The sequence below is a fragment of the Carassius carassius genome, chromosome 22 (genome assembly GCF_963082965.1).
Source record: "Carassius carassius chromosome 22, fCarCar2.1, whole genome shotgun sequence".
NCBI lineage: Eukaryota > Metazoa > Chordata > Actinopteri > Cypriniformes > Cyprinidae > Carassius > Carassius carassius.
In genome coordinates, this window is record NC_081776.1 from 8,847,879 (window position 1) to 8,863,560 (window position 15,682).

Genomic DNA, 15,682 nt, shown 5'->3' on the forward strand with positions numbered 1-15,682 from the left:
ATCAAAGGACACATTGATCTAATTCCTGTTCCTACTAAAACTGCTAGACAGACATAAAAGCATGAAGTAACTGTAACTAACTGCTTATGGCTGCTGATATCTGCTAATATTAAGAAGGCGATTTTACCATCTGAAGATTCAGCTTCAGGAAACACAAAGAGCTCTGGCCGAAAAATTCCCAGGTTACCTACAGTTGAAACAAAGAGCATAATGTGTATGAGTGAAATACATAAATGAACGTAACACCATAGGCTGTGAAACTTAATCACGTAATCTTCACTTTACATAGTGTACATGTTTTGTCGCATAATTAGTGATGTCAAATCATTTAATTGCAATTAATAGTTGGTGTTTACATGCTAAGTGTGTGTACTGTGTATATTTATATATAAATAAATACATATAAATATGACATTTATTTCTTAAATGTATACATGCATGTGTGTGTATTTATATATACATGTATACACAGTACACACACATATATTATGTAAACACAAACTTTTATTTTGGATGTGAATAATCAAGTTTGATGTATTTGACAGCCTTACACATAATATTTAAATTAACTGGTTATATAAGTGAGCAATTGTTAAGGATCAGATTATGTAATTCAAATAACTGTATTTTCACTTTTTACAATGTTTATAGTGTAGACCGGTTGCCTAATACAGTATATGTATTACTGAATAATATTCAAATAATCAATACTGGCAGGGAAATATATGCTATCTTATGTTCTCCTAGGCTGCATTAATTTGATCAAAAATTCTATGCAACATTCATATTGTAAAGTATTACAATTTAAAATAACTGTTTTCTATAAATATATATATATATATATTCTTTTTTTTTCTTTCAGTGTAATTTAATTCTGTGATGGTGAAGCTGAATTTTCAACAGCCATTAATCCAGTCACAAGAGTCCATTTCTGAGATCATTCTAATATACTTATTTGGTGCTCAAGATAGATTTATTATTATTATCTCAGTTCAAAATATGCGGCTTAATATTAATATGTTTTTATATTTTTGTGGAAGCATTTTGTTTTCAGGATTCTTTGAAATTCAAAAGAGCAGCATTTATTTGAAATAGAATCTTTTGTAAATAAATAGAATCTTATGTAAAATTATAAATGCCTTTAATATCACTTCTGACCAGTTAATATTTCTTTTGAAATAAATGACTCCTGGACGCAACAAAAGAAAACCTGATCAAGTAGAATAAGGACCTGAATCAATATATTGATACCAAAATAATGCACTGACGTTAGTGGAAAAAAAAAAAACACAAAAAAGAAGACAGGAGACTGACCTAGATTATTTTCCCCCTATTGCTGGCGGTAACCTAACCTCCCTCTACTCCTTCTGCTGGTAAATGACTCAGTCACGTTTCAATTGCGTGCTTATAATGTGGCAGTTGTTCTTCCCGTGTATGGATCGTTTGATCGCACAATCAAATAAAGCAATATTTTTGTAGCGCAAAATAAAGTATCTCCTTTTTAAAGTGCATAAATGACATTACAGCTTACTAAGGCTCAGAGTAAATTCAAAAAAGCTGTGACTGGTTGGCCTTTCCTAATAAAATTTCCATGGCAGCAACCAGATCTATGTCAGTGGATGCTGAAAGGAACCATACCATTATGCTGAAATTCGGGGTTTCTCATTGTGCCTTGGATTCTGTTGGCAGGTGGAGGAACAGCAGCTTTGTGACGGTGACTGGTCTGTTGTTTTTGCAATGGCTTGGGTTGTTTTGGACTGGCGGAGTGGTCTGCCGTCTCCTCCTCAGAGCAGGCCTCTTCACGCATGGGAAGTGGATCTACAGTGGTCAGGCCAGCGGCTGGCGAGGAATGTGGCAAGCTTCCACTCTCAGCCTTTGCAATACAATAGAGTTTGAAATCTGAAGACATATTGTATGATATAATACTGCACACTTGACCTAGGAATCATGTACCTTACTGTGTGGCCTCTGTGGAGAGCCGTCTATGATATGTTTGTAAGGAGAGTAAGGTTTTCCTAAAGGTGGCTCACTCCTCCTTACTCTCCTGGAGGAATGCTTGATCTTCGGAGGAGAGACAAGCAAAGCTCCTCCTATTGGAAATTATAAATAATATTAAAATAAAATATAATAAATATCATATAATAAATATTATAAATTATATATAATTAATGATTTGATAGCAAGCTTTTTCTAATAAACAAGAGGCTTGAAGTCAGTTGTTCTGACTGCAAACCCTTCATTCATAGTGAAACTGTTGTGAGATGCCAGAAGTATAGGTTCAAGGTGACAAACGGATGTACCATCCACCCAGAAAACCTGTCTGTAAATCCAATTTAAACTCAAAAAAGTGATGTCTAATAGGTTTGATACCAGTGGCTGGAGTGGTCCGATCATGATGTGTTCTTTGTACAGTCTGCATGGTCCTGAGTTTGGGAGTAGGCAATCTGCCCCTGTTAATAGAACCTCCAGACCCATCCACCTCTGATGATGACTCAGTATGCAACCTAGAAAAGATATGTGAAGTGATTAAATGGAATAAGAGTCATAAGAGTCATCTTTGTTATATTGTGCCTGGATACGGTAGTACTGATTCCAAGCATGCTGGACTTTCAATAATTCAAATTCCAATAATATTCTTGAATTTCAAATAAATAAAATATATAAATAAATGTAAAATATCTAAATATGTTTTAATAATACATTTTATTTTTGTATGAATTATCCTTATGCATGTTTTTTTTTATATGAGGGAAAAATAGATATAATAAATCAAATTAACAATTTAAATGGTTTATATTTGTGTGACTATGTTCGTTTCTTTGAATTGTAATTAACAAGCTTCCTATTCAAATGTCAATTTAACTCGCAGCCAACTCAATTCAAATTCCAACGAATAGAACAGAAACCAGTTCTTCAATTCTGACTTTTGCCCACCACTGAGAGCATCATGTTGGTTCTACTGTTGGCAGGTTCTCTTTTCTCAAAAACAGCTGAGGTCACATTTCAGAGGAACAAAAAGCACATACAATTCATTTCTCTCTTTCATGTCCGCATGTTCATCCTTTGGATTCCCCTCATTTTTTTCTCCCTCCTGTGAAATCTCAGACTCATCCCTCTCTCCAAGTCCTTCTTCTTCATCCCAGGCCAACTTCCTCTGCACAGGGAGGGTGGGGTCTTCATGAAGACCAATCTCTCCAGGAGAGCTTCTGTTGGCTGCCACAGAAGCAGAAGGCCCAGGGCTAGAGCTTCTCCTGACACTTCCAACCCTAAAGAGACAAGTTCAGGATTTGCTGTAAACTTTGAACTGAATTGGACGAATTTTGATGTTCAAGCTCTGCTCACCTAGCCAGGTCCAGAGCCTCGATGATAGGGCTGCTACTAGTGTTTCTGCAGGCCTCAGATTCAATGGAGGATGACAATGAGGTGCCACTTGATGGCTCCCACATCCAGTTGTGTTCTGACAGGATCTGATTTAGGTGCTGCCGAGAAAAATGAGTTCCCCAGGCCCTTTTCCTGTAGGCCTCAGCCTTCTCACGTAGCTCCTGAATCTGAGGAAAAACAGTAGAGATGTAAATAATAAATCAGAGCCTGGAAAAAATAGGACTCGACTGAAGATAATATGTTAGGCAGGAAGATTGATAATTTAGTGGAAGCATGGAAAAAACACTTTTCAGGGCTCAACAATAAGGATTAAGGATGCTCCACTGACCAAGTGAAATTATGGGCCAGTTGACGGAATGGGTTAAAAATCATATTTTAGTTAGATTAAAAAAAAAAAAAAAAATTCCCTTCTTTTGTAAAGAAAAATAAAATACAAAAGTATTTTGTTAAAAAATTTTATATACATTTTTGTGGTGGTATAATTTATTGTTGAGCCCTGATATTGTTCTTATACATGGTTAATATAAATTTGTTATTGAATCAGCATAAATTCACATTATGCAATATTGTCACATCCGCCTTGAAACCCGTGTAGAATTAGGGTAAATGTGAAGGCAGCCATGCTCTGCTCCTAAAGAGCTGACTCAGTAAAACACCCATACGGGGTTTTGGTGGAGATGCAACAAAGCACACTTGACACCATAACCTAAAATAAATTACTTATGTCTTACAAAACTTACTTTGTTCTTACAGGGTCAGCATGTAACAAAAACTGCTTTGAAGGCTCTAGACCATAAGGTTTTCAGTCTAACCAACAAATATTAAGCACTTACACATTAAAATAAAGAGCGGAGCACTAAATTTATTGTCATGAGAGATGTTAACCATGTAAAATCAAAGAAATCATATAAAATTATTTACTAAGCTGCAAAGGAACCAAATGAAGGTTACAGTGTGACGCATACAAATTGTGGAAAAAATGTTGAGAGCTAACTAAGATCTTAAATAAGAGCTAATTAATCAGTTATGTAATACTACAAATATTAATCCTATTAATCTTTTATTTCATTTGTATTCTAGCTGTGTATTTTTCTTAATTATTGGCTCCTCAAATAAGATAGTATATTTGTCACTGATTAAAAAATAACCTCTGCTAAGTGGGTAAATGTAAAATTAGGTGTTTTTTTTTTACTTTTAATTCTAAGCTCTACTTAATTTATCTATGCTTGTATATAATCAGTGAGTGAGCCAAAAGTCAATACAGGATTACCAGACAGCCGAAAGCAAAAAAAACCAACAAAACCACAGACAACTTCATGTCAACTTCAGTTCCATGTATGCTGACAGATAACATCTTACCGACTGATCCACCACATGCACACAGATTGAACACACACAGACACTTCTTCAAGAATAGATCCACATGAGATGATACCATGCAGTCTAACTTTGAGTGATGTCATAGAGTACATTTTGTGAGGCAGCACAGGACAGACACACACAGAAGCAACTGAAGGCCACTTTAGCAACTTAAGACAGCAGCAGCAGTGAGAGGATGGATGCAACAGGAGGAACGGTTACCTCATGATACCACTCGTGAAAACCTTCACACCCCTGCAAGATTAACAATACAGACCAGTAATTAGAGAAGCTGCCTTTCTGTTTCCTAACATCTTTTCCACTTTAACGCACAATGTAATGTGGTGTCAGAATTGTTCTTGAATTAAGCGTTCATTGGTCTTTTATTATTTGCTGTCTTTTAAGTCATCACTTTTGCATATTAATTGAATGTTATTTAATTGAAGGTCTAATAATACGTAAATGATAAAAATATATAAATTATCTTTGAAATATATTGGACATTCACGCCATCTCCAGTCTTGTTAAATGTAGTGTATGTAATTTGTTCATTTACATTTCCGGATGAAATATTACTTTGATTCAGTATTTGATGTTCATTCAATTCCTTTTTTTTTTTTTTCAAATATATTTTTATGCCATATCAGAATCAAAGGATATTGCATGGGAAGATCAAAACAGTTAAATTCATCCATTTATATTATTTATATTTTTTCACTGGATTAATGGATATTCTTTAAAATCATTATTTTATTCCATTTTTTTTTTTGCATTTACCATTTTGTTATGCCAATGAGAATAAAATGCTATTTTCTGTGGACTTTTCCCATTGATTTTTATTTATTTATTTATTTTCCAGAAACTCACCTCGTCCTTTGCAGTTTTGATCTTCACCCATGCTCCATCTCTGTAACTATACTGGAGGGGAGAACGAAAGTTGGATTCGTACTCAGTTTTCACCTTCCTGTCAGGCAAACAAGAAGGGACATGGTAAATACTGTTGGAAACTCAGAAGCGAAGACCATGGGACGTTGGGATATCTTTCATACAAGAAAGTTCCTCTTTATTGAAGACTCACTGTGCGTCGCTGCAGTAATCCAAGTCTCACCAAAGCAGTGATACTTTGGACTTTTTCAGTTAACATTTTATAAATTTGTAATCCCACAATACTTTTGTGGAATTTGTGAAAAAAAATATCTATTTGACATATTGAAGATTTTAAAATGTAACCTGTCAGAATAAATATGTTGTGCTTATGTGCTGCTAATGCAAAATGTGTGAAACAGGCCTTTTTTCTAGTCGTGTGCAAAAAATAACTACAGTCACCTCATAACTTTGGGTGAAGTGTCACTCAGGTCACAGGGTGACCTCACTTTCTGTTGCTGTCGATGGGTGACTTCCTCTTTGGGGCTTGATTTCCTGCTCTGTTGTCGCTCCTTCTTCTTCTTCTTCTTCTTCTTCTTCTTCCCCTTACTCTGGCATAATGTGACAAACCACGTCAAAGGTGCAAACATTTTCAAAAATGTATACCTCATTACTATGCAATGAGGACTATGCATAAAGAATGTATAAAAAAAATTACAAGGAACTAAAAGGTTAGTGAAACTAGTTTATCCAGCTCCATAGTTATGCAGTGGTATTTGGAAAGTCTGTGTACATTGACGTATATGACAAAGCTGAATGTAGATATTGTAGTGTACCTTCTCTGGGGTTGTGTTCTCTGCATCAAGCTGTGGGACCTCATATTGTTCAACATCTCGCCTCAAGCGTGGTGGTCTGAAAGGAGGTGATCCTTTGAAACTTCTCTTGTACTCACTCTCCATAATTATTGGGTTTGATTTGAAGGGGGGGATGGCTCTGTTGTTACTGTTAAACATCTTAAACAGATGTGAAATAATCCAAAACACAAAAAATAAACCTGATGAAGGCATTCTGATAACAAGATACCATTGAGAAAGATAGTGTTGTTGCTCTCTGTAATTGTCATTAGTTTAATAAAAATAAACATTTCAATCAGCAATTCAATTTTATATATATATATATATATATATATATATATATATATATATATATATATATATATTATTATTATAAGTAATGCGTACACTGGCATGAAAAACTCTATACTACCATCTAGTGGATAAGGATTTTTTTTATTGGCATTCAATTACACAATATTTTAGAACTAATTTCTATAAATATAAGGAACACATCAGGTGACAAAAAGTGCTGTGCCCAATAGGACAGTTAATCTGGCCAGGAAATATAATAAAGGACTGGATGCAAACCAATATGTCATGTTAAAAATGATTTTGAATTATGATAATGCTCATAAAAATGCAACAAAGTACCTCATGTGCAGCTAGAAGGGGCGAATCGGCCACAGGCGTCTTCCACATGAACTGCCTCTGGTACTCAGAGCTCAAACGGCCATTCCTCTGTCGCTCCGATCTCAGTCCCGCTCTTTTCCATAGCACATGGTTAATCTAATAGAAAACACAAACTCGGAATAACTGTAACTGCAGTAATGATGGTATTAATAACTAATAATACAATATTAATTTTTATACACTAATTATAGAGTAATAAATGATTTGGACAAATTTTAAAATGTTTATAATAAAGATTTTTTTATCACGTAAAATTAATTGTGGTATAGAAGCCTTATATTTCGTGATAATGTATCAAAGAAAAGTGAGGAAAAACCTCAGTAGGGGAAAAACATGCTCGTCCACATACTCTGGTCAGATGTTCTGTTTATTGAAAGGACTACATATGAACAGAACTACAAATGGGCCTCCTTAAATCTGTTACCATTTTGCATTATTGTTAAAGTTATTTTACACACTCACTTATAACCAGACTCACTCCATTCTGTTGCTGCCGGTCTGCCGCAGGGGTGGATGTCTGAGCTGCCTGTAGTTGTTGGGATGGTGCAGCGGTGCCCTCTGGTGGCACGGGGTCTCTTGGGGCAAGAGGGGTCACTAATCTTTCTGCACTAGAGGCTCTGAGTCTGAGCACAGGTGTGACAGCTGGAGGAGTGACAGGCCTCTTCTCCTGACGCTGTGGAGATGGATCGTGCCCTACCCATTGGAAAGAACTGAATATCTGAGGTGGATAAAATGGCACTTTCCTTTTCGATATGAATTGTGGTTCCTGAGTAATTCCTTAAAATGCAAGAAGAAGATCAATCAAATAAAATTTTTAATTTATTGCATGATAATCTTTTTAATTTTAGTAGGAAACATCTATCAACACATCTAGCTATCTCTCTGACTATACTATCATCTGCCAATATCTATCAGTCATTTGAAACTATCTATCTATCCTGTACATACTTGACTGGTCAGAGCACAGTCCTGCCAGTCTCATCCTGCAATGTGGAGAATCACTTCTGGATCGTGTTGTTCGACCCTTGTATTTATTTCGATACTCGCTGATTCCCTATTAGAATTAAAACACACAGAAAACAAGGACACTTTATAGCATAAGTAAAGCACACTTTGCATTTGGTATTTTATACAATCTGCATATTCAAATGAGAGGTCTGGGAAATTATATTTCTGGTATTTATTAGAAAAGCCCTGTTTAATAACTAGCTCTTAGTGACAATTTGATAATCTTGATGCCATTTTATCCGCGCACAAACTTCTTCAAGATAACAGGAAGTAATTTACTATAACATGGACTTGTAAAGGGTTTACCGTTTAAGACGCTTCTTAATAAAATCATATAGTTTCTATTTGTTGTCAGCAAAGCTTAAAAAAATACATTACACGGGTTCGTGTTAATGTATGTTTAGTAACCTAAATGTAAACAACCGAAATAAATCTCAAAACTGAAAGCATTTCTGCAGCCTGCAGCGCGCGCTCGCTTTCCTTAAAACAAATGACGTCACACAAGCGCGTGCACCTTCAATCTGGTCTATCTGTGTCACGTTATAAACAGTTTCCAGTGGATGATAAATTAATTAACTTACCTTAAAACGTACAGGCATTCTGAGCCAGTGGTTACTAGTGCAAAGACAGGTCCGTGAACAAAAGAAGTGTTTTTGTCTCACTCTTGGTGGAGAAAGATTAGATTCGGTTACAGGCTTTGCCGTTACCTTGGTGAGGCTGCAGCGTCCCAGGTTATGCGCATGCGCACTGTTGTAAGCCGATTTGTTAATGACGACTTGCACTGTGTGTGTGTGTGTGTGTGTGTGTGTGTGTGTGTGTGTGTGTGTGTGTGTGTGTGTGTGTGTGTGGTAGTAGTAGTAGTAGTAGTAGTAGCAGTAAAATTTATTATGATAGCCTACTCTCATTGGTCAGATTTGATTTCTTTCCGGAACAATTTAAATAAATTAAACTGGAGGGAACATGAAAAAAAAAACTTAAAATGTATACAAAAAGAGCTGACATTGCTATATACCTTACATAACGTGCTCTTTTTGTTTAAATTCTAAAGAAACAAATGTAGGTCATGCCATTTCTCTCAGATTCTTTTAAGTGATATTGTTGCCTTTGTCGGATGTATCATTCAGCTCATCTGACAAACATTATATTTGGGTATTTTGTTTCAGATTCCACAAAAGATTGTTTTCCTATGCTGATTTTACATTTATGAATGCAGATTTTCAAACTGTAAACCTAATGTCTATGTCACCTGGGAATAAATTTAAATGGTTTGTAGCTTTTTGCAATAAAAGTGTCATTAATGCTGCATTTAGTCTAGTAATTTATTAGAATAATTTATAATTAAGTAACATATGTTGTTTTTTTGTTGTTTGCTTGTAGCCGATACTGATTATTGTTGTTTAACGTTAAACAGCAGATGGTAGTAATTAAGTACCCCGTAAACATATATATATACATATATACACATATAAACATAAATACATATAATTTCGCCATCAATACTACTTAAATGTATAGTCTGACTAGCTAGTAACTTTAAATTACAAGTAGCGTGAATGTCATCAAAAGTCTAAACCTTGCATTACTTGAATTCAGGTAATCCAACCATTAAAATTCAATCACTTTTTCAAATAATATTCAGTACCAGGATAGCGGCACCTTTCCGCAAGAATTTGCCGGTCTCTCAAATTTGGGGACGTGGCAAGACGTAACGTTAAATCTAATAGATGCGCAGTGATCTCGAGCGATGCATCAACCGATGTTGAAGCCTCGGCGCTGATTGGTTTTCTGATTCACTGTAGCCAATCAAAAGAGAGTGCGGTGAGTCGCGCGTTTTTAAACAACAGTTTCAATTACATCCGGGGTTCGTTGTGCTAAAGTGGCCCAATGGCAGTGGATGGACTCCACTGTTTGGGCTGTGATTGGATCGCTGCGTTACCCCAGTCCGAAAAACGGTGTGGCACAGGCGTGTGCAGAGTAAACCAAAGACGCGGTGTTATATTTGGAACTCTCGGCCTCTAATTAAATCTAGGTATGTTTGTGTTTTATACACGTTTTTATACGCTTTTGCATGTTTGGTCTTTAGTAATGTGATGTGACCACCGCATTGACTGACCGTGTTCGTTGTAATGCCGACGCACTTTAAGGGACAGTTAGTATTGAACGCGAAAAAAGGGGTAAGTTAACGTTAGTTCTTAAAATAATACAATCGTACATCTTAAAAATACTAAAATTGTGTTATCATTTGCTCACCCCAATGTTGATATAAATGTCTATGATTTCTTTCATCTGTGGAAAACCAAAAAAGGTTAGAAGACTGACAACCCTAGTCACCGTTCACTTTTATATTGCACTAAAAGTGAATGGTGACCATTATATTTTAAATGTGTTGTAGGAAATTTTTTTTTGTTTTGTTTGTGTTGCTCAAGATTATCATGATCATATGTCTCTTAAATCTTTGGTAAACCACTAGTAAAGAGTGATTGTTTACTTTGAAAGGCAAGAACATCTTCTTGCCATTGCCCTCATATTGCCAGGTATTTCCTAATGAAGCTGTTTATAAAATTCTCTTGTGATTTTATTTCGGTGTGCCTAATCTCTAATTGAGTTTTAAAAGTATTTTTCCCCTGTTACACACAATTACACTGCCGTTCAAATGTTTGGTGTTAATACCCCCCAACCCCCCCAAGGAAACCATACTTTTATTCAGCAAATACTTAAGTTGGCCAAAAGGGACAGTAAAGACATTTATAATGTTGCAGAAGGTCTCAATTTTAAATAACAGCTCTTTTTTTTTGTATTCAGCATCAGTAGTGGATTCTGCTATCCACAAACAATATTGAGTAGCACAGCTGTTTCCAACAATGGCGACAATAATATTAAATATTTCTTGAGCAGCAAATCAGCATATTAGAGTCATTTCTGAAGGGTCACATGACACCGAATACTGAAGTTATGGCTGCTATTTTGTAGTTTTTGATCCGATAGATGCAGCCTTGGTGAACATGAGAGACTACCTTTTGAACGTTAGTGTACGTCACACGTCTTAGTCAAACATACAGTGTTTACATACACTGATTCAAACAGACCCTGTTAACACATAAAATTTTGTTTGCACATTGGATTGTCAAACATCGCTGCATTAGAAATACCTGTGATCAGTATTTATTTGAGTTTAATACGGATTTGGGATGTATATGTTAATATTTGTGCTCTCTTTCACCAGAGTTTATGTGGTGAAGATGGAGATTAGGCCTCTGTTGATGTGCTTTGCTCTGTGCGTGGTCTACGCCACCAGCAAACCCACAGAGAAGAAGGACCGTGTCCAGCATGAAGCACCACTGAGCAGCAAGGAGCATGACGATGGCACAAACTTCGACTATGACCATGATGCTTTCCTTGGAGAGGGGGAAGCCAAGACGTTTGATGACCTGACCCCAGAGGAGAGCAAGAACAGGCTTGGGTAAAGATTGTGCTGAGTGTAATGGGGAATTTAATAGTGATTCGCAGCAACAAGATGACTGCAAATCGTTGATTTTCATTGAGAGTTAGTTGTTTCAATATAAAATAAATGGTTAAGAGAAGACACACTCATATAGTTAATTTATATCTTTGTTTTTGCTCTTTCTTTTTTTTCTGTGCTGCCTTTCAGTAAAATTGTGGATAAGATCGATGCAGACAAGGATGGCTTCGTCACAGAGGCAGAGCTGAAAGCATGGATCAAAAAGGCTCAGAAGAAGTACATCTACGACAACGTAGAAAGACAGTGGAAGGATTTTGACATGAATAATGATGGCATGATCTCCTGGGACGAGTACAAGAATGTCACTTATGGCACCTACCTTGGTAAAATTGCGGTCTGTTTTTTTAAGCAAGGTTAAAGAATTGATCCCCCAAAAAATACATTTCTGTCAGCATTTGCGCACACCCATGTCTTTCCATCTTTCCATCATAAATTCAATCTGTATGAATTTATGAATCTGTATTCTTATTTTTGTCTATATAATGAAAGTCGATGGGGCCAGTGACTTTGATTTTATGAACGAAAACACTTTTTCTTCAAAATATGTTCCAAAGAAGAATGAATGTCAAGCAGATATAAAAGCAAATAATGACGGAATTATCATTTTTGTGTGTACCCCTTAAAAAATGTAAAGGTGAATTGTGTAATGTCACTAGCATATCCAAGCAAGTATTTTAATAATCATTGTGTTCTCTCTGTGTTTTTATAGATGATCCTGAGTCTGATGATGGCTACAACTACAAGCAGATGATGGCTAGAGATGAACGGCGCTTCAAAATGGCTGATGGAAATGGAGACCACATCGCTGACAAAGAGGAGTTCACTGCTTTCCTCCATCCTGAGGAGTATGAGCATATGAAGGACATTGTTGTGTTGGTGGGTCTGTTATTACTGGCATGTCGGTTAATGTTATTACTGGCATGCAAGTTAATGTGAAGCCTCTTTGTATCCCGTTTAACTTTTGTAAACTCATGTCTAAAGTCTTTTATGCTCACCTAGTCAGCATTTATTTGATCAAAAATACATTAAAAACCATAATATTCTGTAATACTATTACAATTTAAAATGAATTTATTCCTGTGACGGTAAAGCTGAATTTCCATAATCTATTACTCCTGGCTTCTGTGTCACATGATCCTTCAGAAATCCTTCAGATATGCTGATTTGGAACTCAAGTAACATTTCTTATCATAAATATTGAAAACCGTTGTGGTCCAGAATATGTGCATATGGTGATACATTTTTTTTTTCAGACCTCTTTAATAAACAGAAAGATCAGAACATGCTGCATTTATTTGAAACTCTTATCTTTTATAACTATACAAATGTCTTTACTTTCTCTTTTAATCAAATAAATGCAGCTTTTCAGAATAAAAGCCTTAATTCTATGCCAAAAAAAAAATCGTACTGACCCCTAACGTTTGAATGGCAGCGTATAATGGTGTTAAAATCAAATGTTGGATGATGCACAATTTAATCCATTGAGAATTGGTGACGTCAAATGAAAGTTAACGAAACGTGATATGACACTTTTGTTTCCTTCATAATGTGCATTGATGCTTTTTGCTTCATAAGATCAGGAACATATATGAAGGACATTAACTGGATTGCCTTTGTCTGTCTTCACTGTAACCAGTCACTAATCTTTTACTTTTATCATTAGGAAACAATGGAGGACATTGATAAGAATGGTGATGGTTTTATTGACCTGGAGGAGTATATTGGTGAGTGAAATACAGTATTAGGCATATTTTAAATTTGAAACTCTCTTGCTAAATCTTTTGAAAGCATTAATGTGAGTCTATGTGCGTTGCATAAAAATGTCCATTTGTCAGTATAGCTTAAAATCAATTGAATTTTCTTGAACATCAGGCGACATGTACAACCACGAGGATGAAATGGACGAGCCAGAATGGGTGGCAACAGAGCGAGAGCAGTTTTCAGAGTTTAGAGACAAGAACAAGGATGGGAAGATGGACAAAGAGGAGACCATGGACTGGATCCTGCCGGCCGACTACGATCACGCAGAAGCCGAAGCCAAGCATCTGGTGTATGAGTCCGACACAAACAAGGTGAGCCGACCTTAAAAACGTATTTTGCCAGCTTTTAGTAAGTTGTAACTGAAATCATTTCAACTGAGTCTGTCACACTGTCTTTCAGGATGGCAAACTCACCAAAGAGGAAATACTCAACAAGTACGATTTGTTTGTGGGAAGTCAAGCGACTGACTTTGGCGAGGCTTTAGTTCGACACGATGAGTTTTAATTATTTTTTCTAGTATAATAGATAATTACTTTTTAACTTGTTTTGGTAAAAGAATATAATTTATTTGATATTGCTTCATCATAATACAACACTAATTCCTGAGATATAGTTCACTTGATAGATTGTTTTCCCTTTTTGCACACGAAAATGCATTCATGACTTAATTTTTTTTTTACTGAAAAGTGTGTTAGCAGTGTTTGTTTGATCCGTCTTTGGAATCGTGGTCCATGTACAGCATTACTATCATTTCACTAACTGTTTATATTTGTTTTGTGAAGAGGTTTATTCAGAGCTAGATTCAAGGCAGTTGTATACCTGTTGCTTCTGATCTATGATCAGCTGTTCACAGTCCTGCTCCTTGGGATACTGTAAATACAGAAAGCTCTCAGATTGGCTTCTTCCGAGGGATTATACAAGTAGGTATAAAATGCATGTATATATTCACACATGTATATGTGAATATGTATATAGTTTTATACATATAAACATATTATAAACTCATATAGTGTGTAATTGTCTTGGCGCAAGCTTTGATTTTAGAGCCATAGGTCATGAACCTCTCAAGGCAATATCCTTTTTTTCTTTCAGTATTTATTTAGAACAAAAAAAACATGTTTTATTCAGTCACGCATCCATGAATTTTTTTATTGATAATAAGATGTTTGTTTTCTTAAAGACTCCTTGATTTTGAACTTTAATAGACATACTCTCATTGTGCCTTTCACTGGATGTGCTATTTGATATGGATGTTTGATAAGGTTAGGGCTATTTGGCTAAAACCTCAAATCGGTTTGGTTTGTAGGGTCCAATCGTACATGTTGCTGAATTGTTTTTTGCTTATAGCTTCATTATTTGAAATACTCTATCAGTTATGTGAAGTTTGATGTTGCAAACATAAGAATGTACTTTGTGGTCCATTAGTCTTTTGAATGCATTTTAGTTTTTCTTGAAAAATGTTTTGGCACCCAGGGGCTTCAGGTGTCTTCCTTCAAGTGGTGCCATTTCAGCACCTACAGATTGTATCTTGAAAACAACAAATTGTCAATAAAACATATGACTGAAATTGAAATTATTTTCATGTCAGTATTTTACAATAACAATTTGTTTGGTTTCGTTTTATCCCAGATAAAAAGTTTCTTTTTTGCTTATGTACTGTAACTATTCTACTTACCTGTTGTAAGTTAATAGAGTAAATATAATTTAAAAGTAATATGTATAATGTTTTAATCTATCATCCTGGATCAGCCTTTATCAATGTTTAGTGTCATTGATATGATATACTATTACAATTTTTATTATTATTTTGATTTCATTTAAATTTTTATATTTTCCACTTTTAATTTGAATTAAAGTTCTAGTAATCTTGTTAAATGTTTTCAGAATTTTTCATTCATTTTTATTAGTCAAATATGTATATATGTTTTGTTTCAGCTTTAGATATTTTAGTACTTAATGCCTTGGCAATAAGCTGAAAAAAAAATTTTTTCTCTGGTTTATTTTATTTCAAGTCCCAAAAAAAATATATATATATTTATGTTTTTAGTTTTAATTTTAGTTAAAAGTTTAGAATTTATCACCCAACTTTTCATTTACTGACTATTTACCATTTAATGATGAAACAATGTTAATCTTCCCACAGATTGGATAAAAGCTATTTAGGTTGATTAAAAGAAATTAACAGGTAGAAGAAAAAATGCATCAAACAATATAAATCTTTATTCATTCTAAAATCCGGGCACATGTACAAATTCATGCACAC

At 35.2% G+C, this 15,682-nt stretch overlaps 2 protein-coding genes across 3 annotated transcripts in view; one reads left to right on the forward strand and one right to left on the reverse strand.

Moving 5' to 3' along the window:
• LOC132098870 (nuclear protein MDM1-like) overlaps positions 1-8,889 on the reverse strand; it is a 10,173-nt gene extending 1,284 nt beyond the window's left edge. Inside the window, exons 1-14 of the mRNA XM_059505118.1 lie at positions 8,720-8,889; positions 8,079-8,184; positions 7,609-7,907; positions 7,092-7,226; positions 6,441-6,617; positions 6,067-6,215; positions 5,608-5,704; positions 4,963-4,995; positions 3,343-3,548; positions 3,027-3,266; positions 2,371-2,504; positions 1,954-2,090; positions 1,639-1,873; positions 128-187 (exon numbers count right to left, since the gene is read on the reverse strand). Of these exons, the coding sequence (XP_059361101.1) occupies positions 128-187; positions 1,639-1,873; positions 1,954-2,090; positions 2,371-2,504; positions 3,027-3,266; positions 3,343-3,548; positions 4,963-4,995; positions 5,608-5,704; positions 6,067-6,215; positions 6,441-6,617; positions 7,092-7,226; positions 7,609-7,907; positions 8,079-8,184; positions 8,720-8,737 (2,026 nt within the window). The 5' untranslated portion in view covers positions 8,738-8,889. The remainder of the gene's footprint in view (positions 1-127; positions 188-1,638; positions 1,874-1,953; positions 2,091-2,370; positions 2,505-3,026; positions 3,267-3,342; positions 3,549-4,962; positions 4,996-5,607; positions 5,705-6,066; positions 6,216-6,440; positions 6,618-7,091; positions 7,227-7,608; positions 7,908-8,078; positions 8,185-8,719) is intronic.
• A 1,121-nt stretch (positions 8,890-10,010) lies between these two features.
• On the forward strand, positions 10,011-14,992 carry LOC132098869 (calumenin-A). 2 transcript variants are annotated; one of them, XM_059505116.1, is made up of 7 exons: positions 10,011-10,177; positions 11,378-11,598; positions 11,788-11,981; positions 12,368-12,534; positions 13,322-13,382; positions 13,531-13,730; positions 13,819-14,992. In XM_059505116.1, the coding sequence occupies exons 2-7, from the start codon at positions 11,378-11,380 to the stop codon at positions 13,921-13,923; spliced, it is 948 nt and encodes a 315-aa protein (XP_059361099.1). In that variant the 5' UTR covers positions 10,011-10,177; the 3' UTR covers positions 13,924-14,992. The 2 variants fall into 2 exon arrangements, with proteins under 2 accessions (XP_059361099.1, XP_059361100.1); XM_059505117.1 differs by having other exon boundaries at positions 10,011-10,167; positions 11,362-11,598.
• The last annotated feature ends 690 nt before the right edge of the window (positions 14,993-15,682 follow it).

Excerpts from the sequence above, each read along its gene's own strand:
- LOC132098869 (XM_059505116.1), top strand. The coding sequence starts at position 11,378 with ATGGAGATTAGGCCTCTGTTGATGTGCTTTGCTCTGTGCGTGGTCTAC. Across the intron at positions 11,599-11,787 it reads GAGAGCAAGAACAGGCTTGG|TAAAATTGTGGATAAGATCG; the intron begins GTAAAGATTGTG and ends GCTGCCTTTCAG. Across the intron at positions 13,383-13,530 it reads TGACCTGGAGGAGTATATTG|GCGACATGTACAACCACGAG; the intron begins GTGAGTGAAATA and ends CTTGAACATCAG.